Raw genomic sequence first — 20,468 nt, forward strand, 5'->3', positions numbered from 1 at the left:
AACGGAAGTTTAAAATTTATTTTTATCTCGCTATCCTGAATTTTAAATAACCTATTTTGTACCAAACGACACACTTGAAATGCAGTGGATATGTCCTACAACTCAACTTTTAACTCTGAAAAAACACCCACTATAAGTGGCTATTTATTGTTTCATTACGTCAAAATGAACGCAAGATGTTTAGAATTTCAAACGTTGTATTACATAATTAAACATCATCAATGATCTCAAACCGAAAACAAAATACACGAGAACCGAAACCAGTGAAAGTTAACCTGAAGAAGATTCCGTTGAAGCGTTGAGCAACGAGCACACACACCCTGTCCGTTCCAATACTTTGTTCTGCAGTTTTCCAACAAATCTTGGACATAGTACTATACAGTTTTTCCAAGATCTTTGCAAAAAACGATAGATAGATCATAGAGATAGAGAGAGGGATAGGAGAGAGAGGATGGGAGAGGGTGGGAGGTAGAATAAGAAAGAAAGAAAGGAGTGAGAGTGTGTATGACATAGATAGAGGGGAGGAAGCAGATTTGTAGTTTTGTGCAAAATATCTTAGCTTTAAATACACATTTTGTAAGTGGAGAGATAAAAATAGAAAATCTGACAGATAAACAAAGAGAGTGATGGATTGATTGAACATTTTATTGCAGCTTACAAAATTGGGTCTCTTGGAACGTTTTTACATTTTGAGAGAAAGAAAGAAAGAGAGAGAGCAAGAGAGAAGGAGAGAGAGAGAGAAAGAGAGAGAGAGAGAGAGAGAGAGAAAGAGAGAGAGAGAGAGAGAGTGAGAGAGAGAAAGAAAGAGAGAGCGAGAAGTGGAGGGAGAGAGAGAATGAGGGAGAAAGAGAGAGAGAGAAAGAGAGAGAGAAAGAGAGAGGAAAAGAGAGAATAAGGGAGAGAGAGAGAGAGAAAGAGCCTTAAATATAACTGGTGGATTTCAACCAATACCTTACATAAAAAGGTTAATTAATTGAACTAATTATTTGGTCAATCAGACCATGAAATATAAATTTTATTACTAGAGAGATAGAGATAGATAAATAGACAGACAGAAAAAGAGAGTGATGGATTGATTGAACATTTTCTTGCAGCTCGCAAAATTAGGTCTCTTGGAAAGTTTGTACATTTTGAGAGAAAGAAAGAAAGAAAGAAAGAAAGAAAGAAAGAAAGAAAGAAAGAGAGAAAAAAAGAAAGAAAGAAAAAAAGAAAGAGAGAAAGAAAGAGAGAGAGAGAGAGAGTAAGGGAGTAGGAGAGAATGTAAGAGAGAAAGAGAAAGAGAAAAAGAGAGAGAGTAAGGGAGTACGACAGAAAAAGAAAGTAAGAAAAAAGAGTGTGAGAGAGTAAGAGNGAGAGAGAGAGAGAGAGTGAGAGAGAGAGAGAGAGTGAGAGAGAGAGAGAGAGTGAGAGAGAGAAGCAGATTTCTAGTCTTATGCCAAATATCTTAGCTTTAAATATGAATTTTATAACTCACATTAAAAACTCATAAAGTAAACATAAAATCAACACAGGAACGCATAAAATAATATCCCCGTATTCAGAAACAACACTAATTTTTATTAACTTAAAATTGAAAATATTTATAGTATATATGTTTTTAAAATTAATTGAAATTATAATTTATGTGCATAGTGGATTAATGTACGTTTATTTAGCAAATTACCCTGTCTTTAAAGAACTACAACGTGTTAATTGTTAAGTGACAATTTCGTCGGGTGAAAAATTTACTTTGCCCTTGGATTTTCTCATGAAGTCAGTTTCACAGGTTTGTACTTCCTTTTATTTTTATTTCATTGAATATTTCTTCTGCAAACTCGTATTTTTTGCTAATGCAATCGTGGTAGGGGGTAAAATAAAAAAACCCCTGAATTTAACGTAAAAAAAGATTAATTATAGTTATGGCATATATATACAAATAAGCTAGATAATATAATATACAAATCAAAGCTTCTGAAGTTTGCATTTTATTTTGACGGTTTCTCCAAATGAAAAAATGGATTTGAGTCCAGTTCAAAATTGAGAAGTTTAACGTACTAACTGTATCCCAAGTAATTCTGTGAGAAGGGATAGGTCAGAGGTCAAGGGGCTGTGTTAAACGTTTTTCCAGCAGCAAAACAATATCGATCCATAAGCTTCATCCCCTTCTATTTGGTAAGTTTACATTTTCCATCCACTGGAAAATTCATTTTAAAAACTAGACGCATTCCATACCATACACGCATTTCTTAAAGGATTTGAATCCAGATTTAAATTAAATTTAATGCAAATGATAAGGAATTTTTAATATGAAGTAAAACGGAAAAGATAAAATACGATTATAAAAAAATAAATATATTCGGTCGTAGATAGTCAACAGTGAATGATTTGTTAGGTTTTTTACATTGACTTGCATTGTGATGAAACTTAAGTCATGAAATTTTAAAAGTGGGATAAATTCATTTGAACCCGATCAACTAGATATTTTATCGCTGTCACTTTTAACATAACTTAAAAAAAAACGAATAAAAAATTAATAGCGTCGAATCTGTTAATACGTTTTTAATTATCCTACACGTCTCGCGTGGCTCTGCTTCGTGATAGATAATGCGCGTGCTTTCACAGATGTGCTAGCGGGGGAGATTTTTTTGTACTCATGGTCGCTCGGCTCAAGAGAGAAACGGAGAAATGAGGACTTGAAAGCCGGATGACATCCCGGGTCCAGCCCAATAACCTGATTATCCTATGAGACAGGAAGTACGGCCTTGTAAACAACTGAGGAAAACGTGACAAGGCCTATGCTCATGGGAAAATTTGTTTTATTCAAATGGTGGTCCCTTATCGAATTGATGTATATGTATGGAGAGGGAGAAAGAGAGAGTGAGAGATAGAGAGAGAAAGTGAGAGNGAGAGAGAGAGAGAGAGAGAGAGAGAGAGAGAGAGAGAGAGAGAGAGAGAGTGTAAGGAACGTTCGGTTTGGAGTTTTATTGATGGGATGCAGAAGGCCTTTTTCCCAGGAAGAAGGAAAAACGGAGTTTTGGAGGGCGTAGTTGTAAATATGCAGTACGACCGGCAGTAAGGCTGGGAGGCATAGTTTTAAAAATTTATCCGGGATACCGTCAGGTCCTACTGACTGAGTATGGGATTTTGATATCGAGTTAACAACATCAGCTAGGATTAGACAAGAAAAGAAAAAACCAGATGAATTATACGGTGGCACTATTGGTAATTTTACTGTTTTATGATTACAAGAAGGAGATACAAAATGGGAGTTCAGATTATCTGGGGTGACTGGACAAGAAGAGGATGAGGTAGTAAGTTGACATAGACCAAGTTTTCGAAGGCGGGTCCATTTCGATCTAGGAAATGGTGTGGTGGTTCCAGATCCTGGAAATATTGCGCTTTAATCATCCCTAACCGTATTGCGCTTTGGCACACACAAACGGTGGATTGTTTTGTAAAAGAGGAATAGTCAGAAAATTTAGTCCGGAAGTGTCTTCTTCCAGCTTCACGACTTTTTGGTTAAGATGTAGGGTAGGCTTTTTGAATCAAATTTGAAATATTCTCGATATTCTCGTACAAAACCCATTTCTTTTGTCCTCTTGATTAGTAGACTTCTTCTTGTTGTTTAGTTGCGAAAATTAACTAAAACAACCACTGAATACAAGAATGTACAATCTGCAAATCATAACGTAAAATAATGCTAGGACAATCAGTCTTGAGGAACAGTTTACAAAAGATCTTTAGCCGATTATGATTCTCAATGCTCAAGATTGCACATCTGGGATGGACCATTGATAGATAATAAGTTACAGTTACAATCGGGGCTTGAAATCACCCTAAGCCTCCTTGGACAATTTGCTATCGCGACTCATGCCTTTGTTGATACTATGAATGTGTTTTCTCTTTGGGCTTGTTCCAACTGGCAAGAGAATTTTAAACTTTCTCAACAGATAGATAAGTTACATAGAGTTTTAAAAGTAAAGTAAATTATTGTCTTAAATTCTGGACGGTATGAGTATACCTTGTCTGATAATAGCTTAAATTCTCCTATATTGTCCTCATGTATATATGATCGTGCTGAAGAAATCAAGAGTGTAAGTCAAAATCAACTATCGGCAAATTAACGGTCGTTTAAGTGCCTCCGTAACCCTCCAACTTACACAACTTGGTATCGGGAATAAGATTTGGCCTAGGTTGTAGATCTAACTGGAAATGGAGCAATTTTGGAGAAGGTAAACTTCTACAAAACGTTAAGCATCTCGGTCTGCTTGGCCTTTTTATATCCATGATTTTTGACCATCTGAGTCTAAGATAAACTGCTTTCACATATGGCCATCTATTGTCGTCTTTAATATTGCTGAATAACTCAAGAGTGTAAGTCAAAATCGGTACGCAACTGTTGGCAGATGAAGGTCACATTCGACGATTTAAGTGCCATCAAAAACCTTCAACTTACACAACTTGGTATCGGTTAAATCTGGCAAAAATATAATCCCAGTGTACACAAATTTTCTTCGAAAAACACACAACATCTTAGTGATTTTGGAGGACCTAGGTAAAATTCTCACAAAAAATTGTAAAGGATTGTCTTCTAATTGGCCTGCCTATATCCATTGCATTGGATTATCTATTATGGTCTTATCAGATAAACAGCTTTAAATATTCCAGTCATCCATTTTCTTCTTCTGAATAACTCAAGAGTGTATGACAAAATCAGTACGCAACTATTGACAGACAGGTCACAATCGTCACAATTGGTGCTCAAAGTGCCACCATAAATCAACAACTTACACAATTTGGTATCTGGTATATCTGGCAAAGATTAGAGCTTGGGATCCATACAATTCTCCAAAATGGATAGGATCTCTGTCTTGCTTGACCTGGCTATCCATTACGCCGGATTGAGTATGGTGTGTACCAACGGTTTACCAATCCCCAAAAAAGTCCCCTTTTTCATCGATGATGCTGTGAATAACTCGAGAGTACAAGTCAAGTACGCCACCACTGGCAGATTATCGGTTAATCGGTGCTTTAAGTGCAACTCTAAGCTAAAAATGGCAAAAAGAGGGAAAATTCGACCGGTTGTAGGTTGGGATGGGGAATTGGTGTCCGAGTGGATCGAAGTCACGATAGCTCAAGTAGTTAGAGCAGCGGCGTATTGAGCCGAAGGTCGTGGGTTCGAATCCCACTCGTGACACTAACTTTTTCATCTCATCCAAGACTTATAAAAAGAATAATTAATTGAAAGAAATAATTTGGTCAATTAGGCCACTAATGAATTTTGTAAGTTAAAAAGTTAGAAAACTTAATATCGGGAATATCCGGTTAAGGCAATTCTTCCAAATTACTGTCCAACCTGCTGTTGCGCTATCTGTGTTGTTTCCAAAGGATAGTTGAATTATTTTTGAAAAAATTAATGTCTTTTCTATTTGATTTTTGAATACAATTTTTAATGCTAAACGACCTGGACATAAGATAGACTTGATCTTCTAGATTTCTTGAGTTCTAGATAACTTGTTTTTTTTCCAAAAATTTGTATGTGTATTTTCTTATGTTTTGCAAACTGTTACTTTGTTATCACAAAGAACCAATGTTTTAAATAAAACAGTATTGAGATGTTAGAACAAAATCCTTGATTTTTTAACTGAGTAACAACCGGCAAAACAAGTTATTTTTAATGGAAAACTAGCATAGTTTCTCCTAGAACCGACAACTATTCAATATTTTATGAGAAAAGCAGACTCAACCATATTTCCATGTGTGACATAAAAGCGACGCTTAGCAAACACGGATGTTGTCAACCGTCGGAGGTCATTCAAACATCCAGTTTGCACAAACCATTAGCGATCCTGCATAATGTCGGCATGCCCTTCTCAAATCGGCATGGATGTCTATTTTTAGAGCTTTTCCAATCCAGTCGTCCTTTCGACAGTCCACGAAGTCGAGCCGGAGACTCGTCCGATAGTTCAGCCCATTAAGCCGTTACCCCGTGCCCGATCCCGTTCTTCGCCCTGTATCCTCCTCGGGTCGATAAATGCTATCGGACATCCCTTTCACATTTTGGAAAGATTTTGGTCTATATATGCGAAAATATATCGTGGGTGAAATATTAACATATTTATAGATTATTATCGACTAATCTAAATTTATAAATTTAGAGAAAGACAGAGGTTTCTGCGATTGAGCCGATCAACTGTTTTCAATCTCAATTTATAAAATTTTTCTAGGCAAAAATAATTGATGTAGAAAATGATATTTCAAACCAAGCGTTCGTCGTTTTGTTACAAAACATAAAAAATATGCGATGATTTACAAATATGGCATGTTTTAAGTTGTTTAAGTTAAAGTTGCATTTTGCATATCAGATTTTATCCTGTCCAAAGTTTTGTGCTTAAAATTTACATAAAACATATAAATTTTTTGTGTGAATCGAACGTTTGTTTTCTAGAAAAGTAGTCGCAAGTAAATTAATATTTTTGGAAGTTTATGCTACTTAAAAGGAAGATCTAAAAAAGGCCCACTGGATTTTCCCGATAGAAAGCAATAATTACTAGACGAGCATGGAAAAAGTCCTCTAAGCAGCTGAGCAAAATGCGACAGGAAATTGAAGAAAAGGGGGCAGACAATTAAAAATACGTTAGACTGAAAATACCAAACAAGCAAAACAAATAGTCGCAACCGTCTAAAAAAGAACAACAGACAATAAGAACAATAAATAGCCAAGTCAAATAAAATAATGACAAAACTGTAAACTAAACAAACCAAAGCTGTTGTTTATATAAATAATTTTTTTTGTTAAATAAAATGTATTATTGTTATTTTTTCTGGACAGTTTAGTTAAAGCATTGTTTAATCAGAATGTGAATAAATATTAAAAAAACATAGTTTATGTCTATACTTCTATTTACAATTTCTGGACTTAGGGCTACTCTGTTAACAACTTTCTCCGGATCTACGCATAAAAAAATGACCACGGAGCGTTTGTTTTTCGAAATGTTAAATAAATTTAAAAAGTTGTCTTTAAAAGATAACTTACTAGAAAAAATATTTTGCGTCTGAAATTCAGCATGATAATTAAATATCTAAGTAGTAGAATTTCAACTACTGGACTTAACAAAAGACCAGTGTCAACTTTCTCCCAGGACTTCTTCGCCACTTCGCCCGCACGTGACCCGAAACAATTGTAAAAGTTAAGGGTTAAAGTTTATAATAAAATTACTAATGAGAAAGTGGATTAAAAACAAAAGAAAACTGAAAAATAAAAGTTTAGTCCTGAGGATGAAGGAAGTCCGTAGATGCTATTTTAAGCCAATCAACCTGGACATTCCATAAGAAGTAATCAGTTAAGACTAATTTCAGACTTAAATTGTGGCTGGAAGGTAACAAGAACGCTAAAAAGTGTTTACAATAAAAATAACCAATATAAATAAAACAATTTAGGTTTAAATTGAAAATCCTTGGTAATAATGTATTTTGATTGTGTATCTTAATAATAACTTAAAACAACCAAGAAATTTTTATTAAAAAAAAATCCAGTGTACCATTTGTTCATCTAAATCAAAATACGAATACTCTAGATCACGGTATGGTTTTGATGAAAAAGCAAATTCAGTTGTTACTGCCAAGCTTTCGACCTATTTTAAGGTCCTCATCAGGGCAAAACAATCAATATGTCTACAGGCATAATTATTTTTTCAAATTTCTTTGAAGACCGACTAGACATTGCATTACAGCCCTTGGCTTAGAGATGGTCGGAACTCAAGGGAAAAAAATTTTAAACATGTCAATCTGTAGATATATTTAATGGCTTGTGGCATAGTTTTTTTTGATGATGACCTTAAAATAGATCGAAAACTTGGCAGTAACAACTGAATTAGCTTTTTCATCAAGACCATACCGTGATCTAGAGTATTCGTATTTTGATTTAGATGAACAAATGTGCACAGGAATTTTTTTTAACATAAAAATTTCTTGGTTGTTTTAAGTTATTATTAAGAGAAATTAAACGAAAGGGATGTTTTTGAGGTTTTCATTAAGCTGAAAGCTGTAGAAGGACGTTTTGTACTGGGCGTCTATTGTCCGAGGGGGAAGAGCAAGGAATGGTAATGGGGTCACCCGGCTCTTTTCGCTCCCGGATGCGTTCTCGATCTTTAACGGAATCCGTCTGCCGGCTCGTTTTTCTACGAGAAGTACCTTTAGTCTCGACACTGCAAGTAAAAAGCCAAAAGGCCGATTCTGTACTTAAAACCTGTTGAACCTAGACGTGATGTCAAAAAGGGTTTTGCGATAGGCAAAACGTGAAATCGCATTGAGAAAGGCGAGGGCAAATGAATTTATTTTTCAAAACGCCTTTTTGGGAAAATAAACTTTTTCTTACATGACCATTGCATATAAGGTTAATCGACGATCTCGAAGAACAAGTGCACTACACTAGAAAACTATTATGCCGCTCTTTAAGTTTCTCCTAAAAAACAACTTTAAGTAAAAACGACCTAGGTAATGATCATATCAAGTAATTTTCGTCATTGACACTTAGCTTAAAAAGCGAGACTAAGCGGACCAGCGAAAGAAAAACACCTGACGTTTCACAGTAGGCAAATTGAAGACTTATTCCCTAAGAATACAAATCATAACATTTTAAAATAAGTCCATGAGTATCGATTTTTCCGTATTTTTTGACTTTTTGACCTTTTGTGGTTGGGATTCATTCTACCGGGCAAGAATCTTCAAGGCTAAACCGGCGATAGTTGCAACGGATCACTAAAGCAATTTTTATCTCTGTGGCCGGAGATCCTGGTTCATCGCACGTTCCAGAGATACGTTGTTTTCTTTTCAAGCACTTCAAAGAGGTGGAAAGTGAAACGTTTACAGGATGTTTATCAAAATTGTAAGTACATATTGAAAGGGTGAAAGAACAAACCGAGTAGATTTTTTCTGACAGTCAGATCTACGAATTAAGCTCTTAAATTTGAAAACAATATCTGCTTTCACTAATTAGAAGTGCAATAAAACTGTTTTATTGCACAAGAATTAAATTACAAGTGGTCGAATTGATCAACTATGCGGGCTACACTAAAACTTTAGTAGTTGCGTACCAACCAGCATAGTTGCCTGCCTAAAATTTTAGCAAGCAGCAAAGAAAAACGACTAAGTTGGTACTTTTGCTTTGCACAAAATTTACCGACTATATTCATTGCAGCTTTTTTTGTGACTAGGCATGTCAGGCTTAATAAAGCTCGGAAAGCTTGGCCTTAGTGCAAAACATGTTTGATTTTTGGGCCTCATACCTAGTCATATAAACAGCAGTATTCTATAATTTTTCAAATAAAAAAACATGCGTATAACAGGTAACAAAATATTTTATTATTTTTTATGAAAAAAGTCAAGTAATCATTGCCAAGTTGGTAAATTAAATAAGTCCGTTAAAGATTACAACCAAAATTCAATGAAAAGAGCTAGGATTGACGGACCCAATACATTGATTGTGATATGAAAGACCTCTGTTATAAGTTATTTAATATTTGCTTGCTGGTAAAATGATTTAAAAAAAATCGATAAAATATAATAGCAGTACCCTTCAAAATAATTAAGAGAATCAGTTTACATTTAAGAGTTTTTAACAGTAGTCTATTGATTACTTTTTATGCAATTTGAATATTAGCTGTGTATTATAAATATATGTATACAAAAGTGTACATACTTTATCAAAAGTGGAGTTTTTTATTAGTATTTTTTTTTAGAGGTTTTGGTGTCTATTTTTGATAGTTTTCTTTATAATTTTTTTAATAAAACTAGTTTTCTCCGTCTTTTCTTCGCCTTTCCGAAAGAATTTTTTTTTTGTATTACGAACAATTAATTGAATAATATCTAAATAGGTTTTGAGCCAAATTTGTGAGGCTATTCAGCCAATAATGATGTATTTAAATATTTGTATCAAATTTAAACACTCACTTCTCTCTCTCACTCACACTCACTCTCTCTCTCTCTCTCTCTCTCTCTCTCTATCTATCTATCTATCTACCCACCTGTTTCTCTCTCTATCCATCTATTTTGCTTTGTATTTATATATCTCGCTTTCTATCTCCCTCATTTTCTCTCTCACTCACACTCACTATCACTCACTCTCTTTCTCTCTATCTCTCATTCTCTATCCATCTGTTTCGCTCTGTATTTATATATCTCGCTTTCTATCTCCCCCATGTTCTCTCTCACTCACACTCACTATCACTCACTCACTCTCTCTCTCTCTCTCTCTCACTCTCTTTCTCTATCCAGCTGTTTCATTTTGTATCTATATATCTCGCTTTCTATCTCCCTCACTCACACTCACTATCACTCACTCTTCTATCTATCTACTACACGTACTCACTCACATAAACGCGCTCGCATACATACGGGGTATTAGTAATTAATTATTATATATCAGTAATTAACAATTTGATTGATAATTAAGATTCTGTTTTATCATTGAAAATTGATACATAATGTACTTATTATCTTATAGTATGTACATTATATATAGTTCAATTAATTAAGGTTTTTAGTTGAGAAAAAAGTCAGTGTCACAAGCGGGATTCGAACCCACGACCTTCGGCTAGATACGCCGCTACTCTACCACTTGAGCTATCGTGACTTCGATCCTCTCGGCCCTCGGGCACTAACTTCCCATCTGGACCCCACCTTTTGAATTTTCCCTCCTTTTTTGTGCAGTTGAGATGGGAAGTTAGTGTCCGAGTGGATCGAAGTCACGATAGCTCAATTGGTAGAATAGCGGCGTATCTAGCCGAAGGTCGTGGGTTCGAATCCCGCTCGTGACAATGACTTTTTCATCTCAACTAAAAACCTTAATTAATTGAAAGATATTAATTGGTCAAGCGGACCACGAAAACTAGTGAATTTATATATAGTATATTTATAGTACGTAGGTTTCAAAGTATTCAAGCTCAAGTATTCACAAAATAATGATTCGTCCTTAATTTTTTATTTATGTTTGTATACAATCAACAAAAACTACTCTAGATTTATTTCTAGTTATTAAGATTTATGTTAAGCAATGAATGTAAAGTTTGTATTTGAATTTAAAAACAAAGTCAACATTTTTCCTAGTCTAGAGTCGTCTAAGATATAATTCAATAAGATATAATAATTATTACAAGGAGATAGTGAATTAGAACGGAATAAATTATGTGTCTAGCATAGTTTCTAGAAGCGAAGGGTGATGAGAAGACTTCAAAATTCAGAAAGGAATAATGTTGTATTGTCAAATAAAAATCATTGTTTTCAAGAGATAGGATCTAAAAAGATAAGAAAATGTCATGTTCTAATTAAAAATACAGAAAAAGATTAGCAGTAATGATAAGAAATTTGGGATATAATTTTTATGTATGTATGGCCTGAAGAAATTTCCAGTATAGGAAGGAAGAAAAAAAACAGGATATAGCATAAGATGTGAGATAGGTAAGTTGATTGTAATTTAATGTGCAAATGATAAAAACATTTTCTATTGTAAAATCTATTAAGCGCGTTTGAGCATAAAATGCACCGTGATTAAGGATAGATCCGGCTTGAGGAACGTTCTGAAAAAATTGTTTTCGGCACGACGTGTATCTTTATTAATCTATCTTAGTGAAACGGTACTTACAATGAGTATCATTTGAGGGGATGCCCGATGGAAGGACACAGGACACAGGTCACATAAGACACACTGGAGACGACTAGAACACCTACAGCAGCGAGTATTTCATGTCGGCCACTAGACATATCCGGCTAACCCGCTTTGCCCTCCTTAACGAATCCCCCTTCTCAAAAGGTTCCCCCCATAAAATTCATCGCCTCCTCTCCCGGTGTCTCACCGCAAATCCGTTTTTTTCCCTGACGTTTATTCAAATTGCTTTGTGGAACTGTGTGCGCCGAAGAGACGAGGGATCGGATAAAAGGCACTTCCGGTTTTTCTGCTTTACACTATAAAAGTTTGTCTAAACAATCGTTTAAATAAATTGCTCAAAAGGTAGAAACTATTTGGATGCAATGAGAGGATCCAGGATAAAACGCAACGATTTCTAAAGAAAGACAGAAAAACATAGAAGAGAATTAGTTCATTCAAAAATATCCAATCAAAATCAATGCTTTCATTACGAATTAGTCATATAAAAGTGAACTTTAGAAGTCAGAAAACAAAGTGAGCCAAAAATAGTAATAATTATGCAAAATCTATACAGTTTATTCAATGAATTCAATAAAAGAAAACCGAATATAAAAGGAACACAAGGATAATATCAAATATAACTAAAAGATTGTTCATAAATTATTAAAAAGTAAAAATAGTTCACTGGAAATAACGAAGAACTTAGACGTAAGAAAATACAGCGAGGCAGTGCGGACCAGAGGTGATTCCAACAATTCTGCCCAACGGATTTATTAAAATAAATTGCAACTCTACTATTATAAAAAAATTAGCCCCAATAAAAAATAGAACAAATAAAAAATTTAAAAAAGAGGGGAAAAGTTTAAGAGAGCTTAAAAACAAATATTCTTTCATTAGATCTATGTGAAGCCTCAAAAAAGCTGCATGTAAGGGTATTCACAAAATCATTCATTGATTTACGAAATAAAATTAGCTTAATTAAATTAAATTAGAAAATCGAAGAGAAATTAGAAAAAAACCTTTTCCTTCGCTAGGTATGGATGGTTTTTTCATCAGTATATAATGTTCAGACTTTTTTCCCTCCATCGCATATTGGGGTAACACTGTGGGCAACACTGGTTCAACGAAAAGAGCTTCAGTTTTGTCAAGACACTAATTTACAGTCAAAACCTGCTATTAAAAAATGTACTCCTTATTTTAAAAGAAAAGTATTTAAATTTATTAAATATTTTAAAGAAAAGATCTTAAACAGTTCAGACTTTTTTCCTACATCACACATTGGGGTAACACTTGGGTAACACTGGTTCAAGGAAAAGAGGTTCAGTTTTATCAAGACTCTAATTTACAAAGTCAAAACCTCCTAATAAAAAAATTGTACTCCTTATTTTAAAAGAAAAGCAGTTTAATGAATTAAATATTTTAACGAAAATATCTTAAACAGTTCAGACTTTTTTTCCTACATCACACATTGGGGTAACACTGTGGGCAACACTGGTTTCGTAAAGTGAGCTTTCATTTAGCCTTAGTTTAGCGCTCAGTTTTATATCTACTGCGTTGCTATTTTTTTCATTTTATGTCAAACAACTACTAAAGGTATACAGTTAAATGTATTGTTAATAAGTATGACACAGGGTCAAGTTAATCACACTTCTACACCGTCTACCACTAGGAAAAGCTGATTTGTGGTTTATCCAACGTTCAATAATTACGATTAATTAATTAAAGTTTTAGCTTGTAAAAAAGGCAAAACATTGGAAAAAATTCAACTTAATACTCGTACAGTGACAGAAATGACTATGTTTAAACATAAAATTAACATTTACATAACAAAATTAAAAGGATTCAAGACTTCCTTCGTTTGGTAAAATTATTCAAGCTGCTGTCAAGCGAAAGATTTACTGTACGAAATAAACAGTAAAAAAATCCACTTTGTATATTGCAATAAAAGTCCTACATATGTAATAAATGGGTCTTTGGGAACTGACCTGGGGGTAACAGTCTGCCACTACAGGTATAGCAATATAATTTTATAAAGTAAAAAGTAAATAAAATAATTCTGTTAATTAAGGTTTTTAGTTGAGATAAAAAATTCAATGACACGAGCGGGTTTCGAACCCACGATCTTCGGCTTGATACGCCGCTGCTCTGCCACTTGAGCTATCGTGACCTCGATCCACTCGGATACCAACTTCCCATCTCAACCGCACCTTTTGAATTTTCCCTCCTTATAATAATAAGTTGATTGGTAAGAAATAAATTGCCTTTTCTGGCCTTAATAGGCGTTTATTCCGTCAGACGCGTTTCGGTCTAATATAGACCATCTTCAGTGACTTTTTTAAAGTGTATATCTGGACGATTATGGTCAGGAAAGTAAGAATAGAATAAGAGTATAAGAATAGTCGTCCAGATATCCACTTTTAAACTTACAACTATGTAACAAACCGTCAAACCACTTTATAAAAAAAACTCTGATGAAGATCTATATTAGACCGAAACATGTCCGACGAAATAAACGCCTACTGTGTACAAGACGATTTATTTCTTACCAATCAATTTATTATGGAGTTCCAAAAAATTATGAAGGACACTAAGATGGCGAAATGCCGAAATGCATCTGGACCAATAAAAATGATGGAAGATAGGCAGACCAGAATGGATAGATAACTACGAATCAATACGTTTTTCATCCCGCAGACCACAGGGAAAAATATTACAATTTAAATAAAATAAGTTTATATTTCTTCGACAAAATTCAAGTTTTCATATTCCAAAAACACACAAAGGACATTTTGGGATTAAATAGGTTTTGCTTAGGAATGGGTGAAGATTTTCTGGTGGACGTGGATTCTGATTATGCCAATTGCAAATCAATAAAATTTTACAAAGAAAATAACACTACTCAACGTAATAAGTATGATAAAGACACATAGACAACCACAGATTTAAGATTTAACATAGGTTAAATAACTCGTTAAATAACTGTCGAGGCAAAACAAAGGATAATATGCGGTCTAGGATGATCGGATATGATCAAGAGTCAGAAATATTTACATTGAAAAAAAAAAAACCATGCGGGCCAACTTGCTTTGAATATTGAATTATGACGATTAAAACGTTTTCAATTATCATCATCTCTGTCATTTGCTGCCCAATTTCTCTTTAAAGAACATTGACAATGACGCAAGTTCAATTTTCGACCTTAAGCATAAAGTGGATTTAATCTTTATATCAAACACTCCTAAACACGAGGATCATTTTGCATAAATGACCATCGTCCTAACATTCCAAGGGAATGGAAAGAATTAAGAGAATGCTCTTTCTATGGAGAGACAAATGGGCCTTCGCCCACCTTCAATGGTTACATCATTTCCTGGATATCGACGTGAATCAGAATAATTCATCTATGCGTTTTATTCTCAAGAATTTTCTTATATTACTCGGGCATATTAGTTATAGCGTAGTAGTTTTCTAAGATACAGTAAAGAAAATATTAAGAGAGAAAACTTTTCACAATGAAAATAATAGAATCAGACTCTTCATTGCTACAAGTCATAAATTTAGTTTGGACAAACGAAAATCTCCCAAAACTATCAACATTTCAATGAATAACAATATTTATGGTAGTCATGCAATGTCACATCTAAATCTCGAATTGTTCAGTTTTTGTTCGAAAATAATAACGATTATTATTTTTTTAAATGCCGAAGATAAGTAAAAAGGCAGATTTGCTAGATTATCTATTTAAAAATCGCCTTGTAGGATACTCGCCAATAATTTCAATTTTATACTGCTTTTACCACTTTTTTGATCCTACTTTTCTCTGGCTTGATTCTTGTCCTATTATTTTATTCCACTTCCATTATAAGCGATTTACTGGTAAATAAACCAAACCTGAACCGGTTAGCAGGCTGGATAGATAAATGTCTTAGTTGTTTTTTCATACATTATAAAATAAGAATCAGAAATATGATACTTAGACATTGCTTGATCTATGACCATCAGCTGAGTTGTTTCTTAATTATAAACTTATTTACATAAAAAATAAACAACAGAATTTTTTAACAGATTTAGTGAGCGATCCATCATCAGTCATTTCTTCTATAAATAAATATATTTTATAATTAGAATCCTTTATTACTTGGTGTAGAAAAAAATACACGTAACACAATAACAATACAAGGGTAGTTGAAAAGGAAAAACATGTAAATTTAGCATAGCAATTCGTTTAGCAGACTATAGTCCGAGCTAGCTGAATCTGCAAATGTTTCCAAGCACATTTACATCACACAACTTTATGTTTACTTTCTAATAACTATTTTCTAATATTAATTAATAATTTTATTTCAAGTACAACCAAAGTACTATAAAATAGGATTCATTAGTTTTCGTGGTCCGTTTGACCAATTAATATCTTTCAATTAATTAAGGTTTTTATTGGAGATAAAAAAGTCAGTGTCACGAGCGGGATTCGAACCCACGACCTTCGATTTCGATCCACTCGGACATCAACTTCTCATCTCAACCTCACCTCTCGAATTTTCCCTCCTTTTTGCCATTTTTCAAATGTCGTGTAATCATCAAGCAGCGGCATATTGAGCCGAAGATCGTGGGTTCGAATCCCGCTCGTGACACTGACTTTTTTATCTCAACTAAAAACCTTAATTAATTGAATGAAATTAATTGGTCAAGCGAACCACGAAACTAGTGAATTTAATAAGTTTAAAATGAAGTATACCATCACTAAAGCTCTCCGTGGCCATTTCATTTGTCGCCGAGAATCAAATAGATTACACGACATTTGAAAAATGGCAAAAAGGAGGGAAAATTCAAAAGGTGGGGTTGAGATGGGAAGTTAGTGTCCGAGTGAATCGAGGTCACGGTAGCTCGAGTGGTAGAGTAGAGCGTATCTAGCCGAAGGTCGTGGGTTCGAATCCCGCTAGTGACACCGATTTTTTTTATCGCAACTAAAAACCTTAATTAACTGAAAATGATTCATAATACTATGTAAACATAAAATTCCTATCAATATCAACCGGGCGTTAACAATAAAAAGTAATTTCAAAACAACGTATAAATTGAAGTTCACTCAAATGGGTTTCGGCGTTGCGCCATCTTCAGAGAGGAATTGTCCGTTGTCGCTAAAGTCCTTTAGGTTAGGAACATGGTGTTCGATGTCAGTTATTTTATATTTGCCTTTGTGTGTTTTTCTTCTTATGTAGAGTTGTGAAGCACTGTGTGAATGTGAGTTTGTGTATTTATAAGCTTTCCATCTTTGAGTGTTTTTGTTTGCATATTTCTAAGCATAATCAGGATGTTAAGTTTTCATCCTTTTTTACACTGTGCATTAAAGTTATACTTATTTCGTGATGGTAATTTAATAGTGTTAAGGATTTGAGATGGTCTCTTAATTATCTTTTAATTTTCTTCCAGTATGTTCGATGTGTTGCTATAAAAACCTTTATTGCCTACCAGGTCGGTTGTTTTTGTTTGTTTTTAGTAGTTTACGTATGCTATTATTGTCCTTTTTGCTGTTTTTAGTCCAGGTTTGTTGAATAAAGTTTGTATATTTCTTTTCCTGTGATATTGGATGTTGGTGTTTTTTGCATTCTTCTTTCTGCTATTTTTGGTGTCGTTTATAGTTTTCGGCGGATTTTTTTTTCAATCTGTGCATTATGGGTCTTAGTGCTGCAATTTTGTGCTGATGAGGGTGATTTCATCTTGCAGTTATGACTTCAGTTGCGGTGGTTTTTCTGAAAGTATGGCGGTATATTCTGGTGATTATTAGCTCTAAGGATAAGGCATATAAAAACAATCATTATTTTTTAGTAAACCACACGATCACTCATACCCTGAAGATGGCGAAATGCATGAAAAAAAATGATTATAGGTTGTAATAAATTTTGTCAGGATAAGGCATATAAAAACAATCATTATTTTTTAGTAAACCACACGATCACTCATNAATTTTCTAGCATTGTATAAATTCATTTTTTTAATCTAAAATTTTCTAGCATTGTATAAATTCGTTTTTTTCACATCCTACATATATTTGGAAAATTTAAACAATGTTTATAAATCCCAGGCTCTGAAGATGATCTCAATAAAGATTGAAACGTTGGCATGATAAAGAAAATATTTTTCTAAAACCTACGTCACATCAGGCCGCATCTCACGATCTCCGAATAATCATGCAATTCTATGTAATTATTATGTGGAACCTAAAAGCATAATTTTCAAGGTTGATATCCAGCAGAGTAAAAACTGTTTATATATATTAATTAGATAGATTAATTTATTTAATTACGAAATTTAATTTGAAAAATCATTTTTACTCAGTATCACCGGTCTAGTGGGCAGTCCGGGTGAAATTTGACTGACGATCACTTATGATGATGTAGAAAAAAGCTGTGTAACCCAAGGACAATAGAAATTTCTACTTCTATCCGTCTGTCATTATTTTCAGGGGGTTCCCGGGTACTTTCTTTCGATCTCTCTTCCAAGTTCCGCCAGCTTTTCTTGTTAAGGTCTTCACTAACGACGTCACTAGATTTATTGATTTGATTTTTTTCGGTCATCTCGTTTTTCTTATGAACGTAACTGGTCAATTTTATCGGTCGGAGAGAAAAATCTATCTGTCCAAGCAGTTGAGGCGGAAAAATTTGGAAAAATGTTAATATTTTTCGTGTTGTACCACGTTCTTTTCATGTATTTCAATTTTAAATTGGTCGTAGAATGTCATAGAAACATGATTATAATTTATAATAAATTTTGTCAGGCTAAAGGAATGTAAAAACAATCAATAGTTTTAAGTAAAACACACGATCACTCATACCCTGAAGATGGCGAAATGCATGAAAAAAATATTATTATAGGTTGTAATAAATTTTGTCAGGATAAGGCATATAAAAACAATCATTATTTTTTAGTAAACCACACGATAACTCATACTCTGAAGATGGCGAAATGCATGAAAAAAACATGACTATAATTTATAATACATTTTGTCAAGCTAAAGGCATATAAAAAAATCATTATTTTTAAGTAAAACACACTATTACTCATACCCTGCAGATGGCGAAATGCATGAAAATATCATGATTATAAGTTATAATACATTTTGTCAGGCTAAGGCATATAAAAACAATCATTATTTTTTAGTCAAACACTAAGAACGTTTTTGCATGATAAAAAGCCATGCGTCATATTCAACTGTTTAGACGTGCCATTGTAAAAAAACATTGTTTTCCAAGGTAAAATCATGATTTAGAAGGTAAAATTCATCAGAAAACACGATTCCTAAAATAAAATTAATATAAAAATATGATTAACATTTGATCTATCCATCTCAAATAAGTACAATCTCATGTGACATTTTAAAACAAATTGTGTTAAAATCAAGTTTTTTAAAATTAAAAACACTTGTATGTTTAAAGTAAAAACATACCCAAAAACATAATTAATTACCTAGGTAAAATATTTTCCTAGTCTAAATAAAAAATATGATTAAAGGTAAAACCTTGTTGACAGATAGTCAAAAGAGAAATCTAGGCAGAAAATGTAATTTACGACTTACGAACTTTATAATTTAAATAAATGCATTATTGTCTAGGTAAATCGAAGGTAAAAACATGTTTAAATTTATTATTATCACTGTTAAACATGTTCACAGTATAAACCTATAAAAAAATTAATGAATGTTTTTTTTTCTTTAAAAAAAGTAATTATGATTTTGGAATAAAGTTGTTTGTTATTGGACTTATTTCTAGACTAGTTCACATTTATTTAAAAAGCTTAGATATTTTATATTTATATTATCGATTTGACCAAGGTTTTTTTCGAATTTAACACAGCTCGGTGCAACCATAACCAATCACGTGGCTAATACTGGAAGTTTTAGGTAAGCAATTGACTTATTGTCCTGTTAAACAGTAAAATAGGCCCGTTGATTGTTGAGGGAGGCTTTTTGATGAAGAGGGGTTCCTAGGGGAGAGAGCGTTAAGTCGGGAAAGCAAGCTTCACTTTCTCTGTGAATATCATGTCGAACCTCTCCCGGATACACCTACTGGCCCTCCTCGGTTCAGATCACACAGGTCTTCACTCAACTAGAGACTTGGGAGTTTCATTGAGTTTTTCCCCAGGAATTATTTTTTCCGAGGAATAACGACCTCGTTAAAAAGGTGCTAATGAGGTTTCGGTAAAATTTAGGAGTGTATCGTTTTACAAATTGCCTTTTTTCTATAATAAGAAAGATTCAACTCGGCTGATGAGATGGTCTCGAAAGACGAATTAGCGGAAAAACTCATCTCGTATATTCTAAATATCAAGTATCTGAAGTATGTAGAAAAATACCAGGGGTCATTGGGTAAAAAAAGAGGTTTTATAGTTGTTCATCAACGCCTACGAAAATCCATAAAAAAATCGATCCCCTGTAAACAAGGATGTGAGAATAAGGTCAACAGCAAAGTTAAGAATGTCTGAGTTGTACAATAAAATTTGTATTCGTGTAAGGCTGAGGTATTTGAGATTTTGAGATTGAAATTTTCTCTTCTCTCTCTGTCTCAATTTCTCTCTCTCTCTCCCTCTCTTCTACATTCCTTTCTCTCTGCCTCTCCCTCCTTCCTCTCAAGCTATCTATCTGGCTTTCTATCTGCCTCTCTCTCTATCTCTCTCTCTCCCTCTCTCCCNTCTCTCTCTCTCTCTCTCTCTCTCTCTCTCTCTCTCTCTCTCTCTCTCTCTGTCGCTCTATTTTTTTCTCTCTATCATTTATCTATCCATCGCTCTCTGTCTGTCTATCTTTCTTTCTGTCTGTCTCTCTCTCTCTGTCTCTCTCTCTCTCTCTCTGTAT

At 33.8% G+C, this 20,468-nt stretch overlaps 1 protein-coding gene across 2 annotated transcripts in view; it reads right to left on the reverse strand.

Moving 5' to 3' along the window:
• The window catches only part of LOC106674277 (probable ribonuclease ZC3H12C), a 37,881-nt gene that overhangs the window by 7,950 nt on the left and 9,463 nt on the right, over positions 1-20,468 (reverse strand). The window contains exon 1 of one of the 2 annotated variants that reach the window (XM_014406908.2): positions 11,621-11,752. The exons of the other annotated variant lie outside the window; for it this stretch is intronic. Within the exon in view, the coding sequence (XP_014262394.1) occupies positions 11,621-11,632 (12 nt within the window). The 5' untranslated portion in view covers positions 11,633-11,752. Of the gene's footprint in view, positions 1-11,620; positions 11,753-20,468 lie in introns of those variants that run through there. 2 annotated transcript variants of the gene reach the window in all.

This window comes from Cimex lectularius, unplaced genomic scaffold (genome assembly GCF_000648675.2).
Source record: "Cimex lectularius strain Harlan isolate CLEC.00 unplaced genomic scaffold, Clec_2.1 scaffold210, whole genome shotgun sequence".
NCBI lineage: Eukaryota > Metazoa > Arthropoda > Insecta > Hemiptera > Cimicidae > Cimex > Cimex lectularius.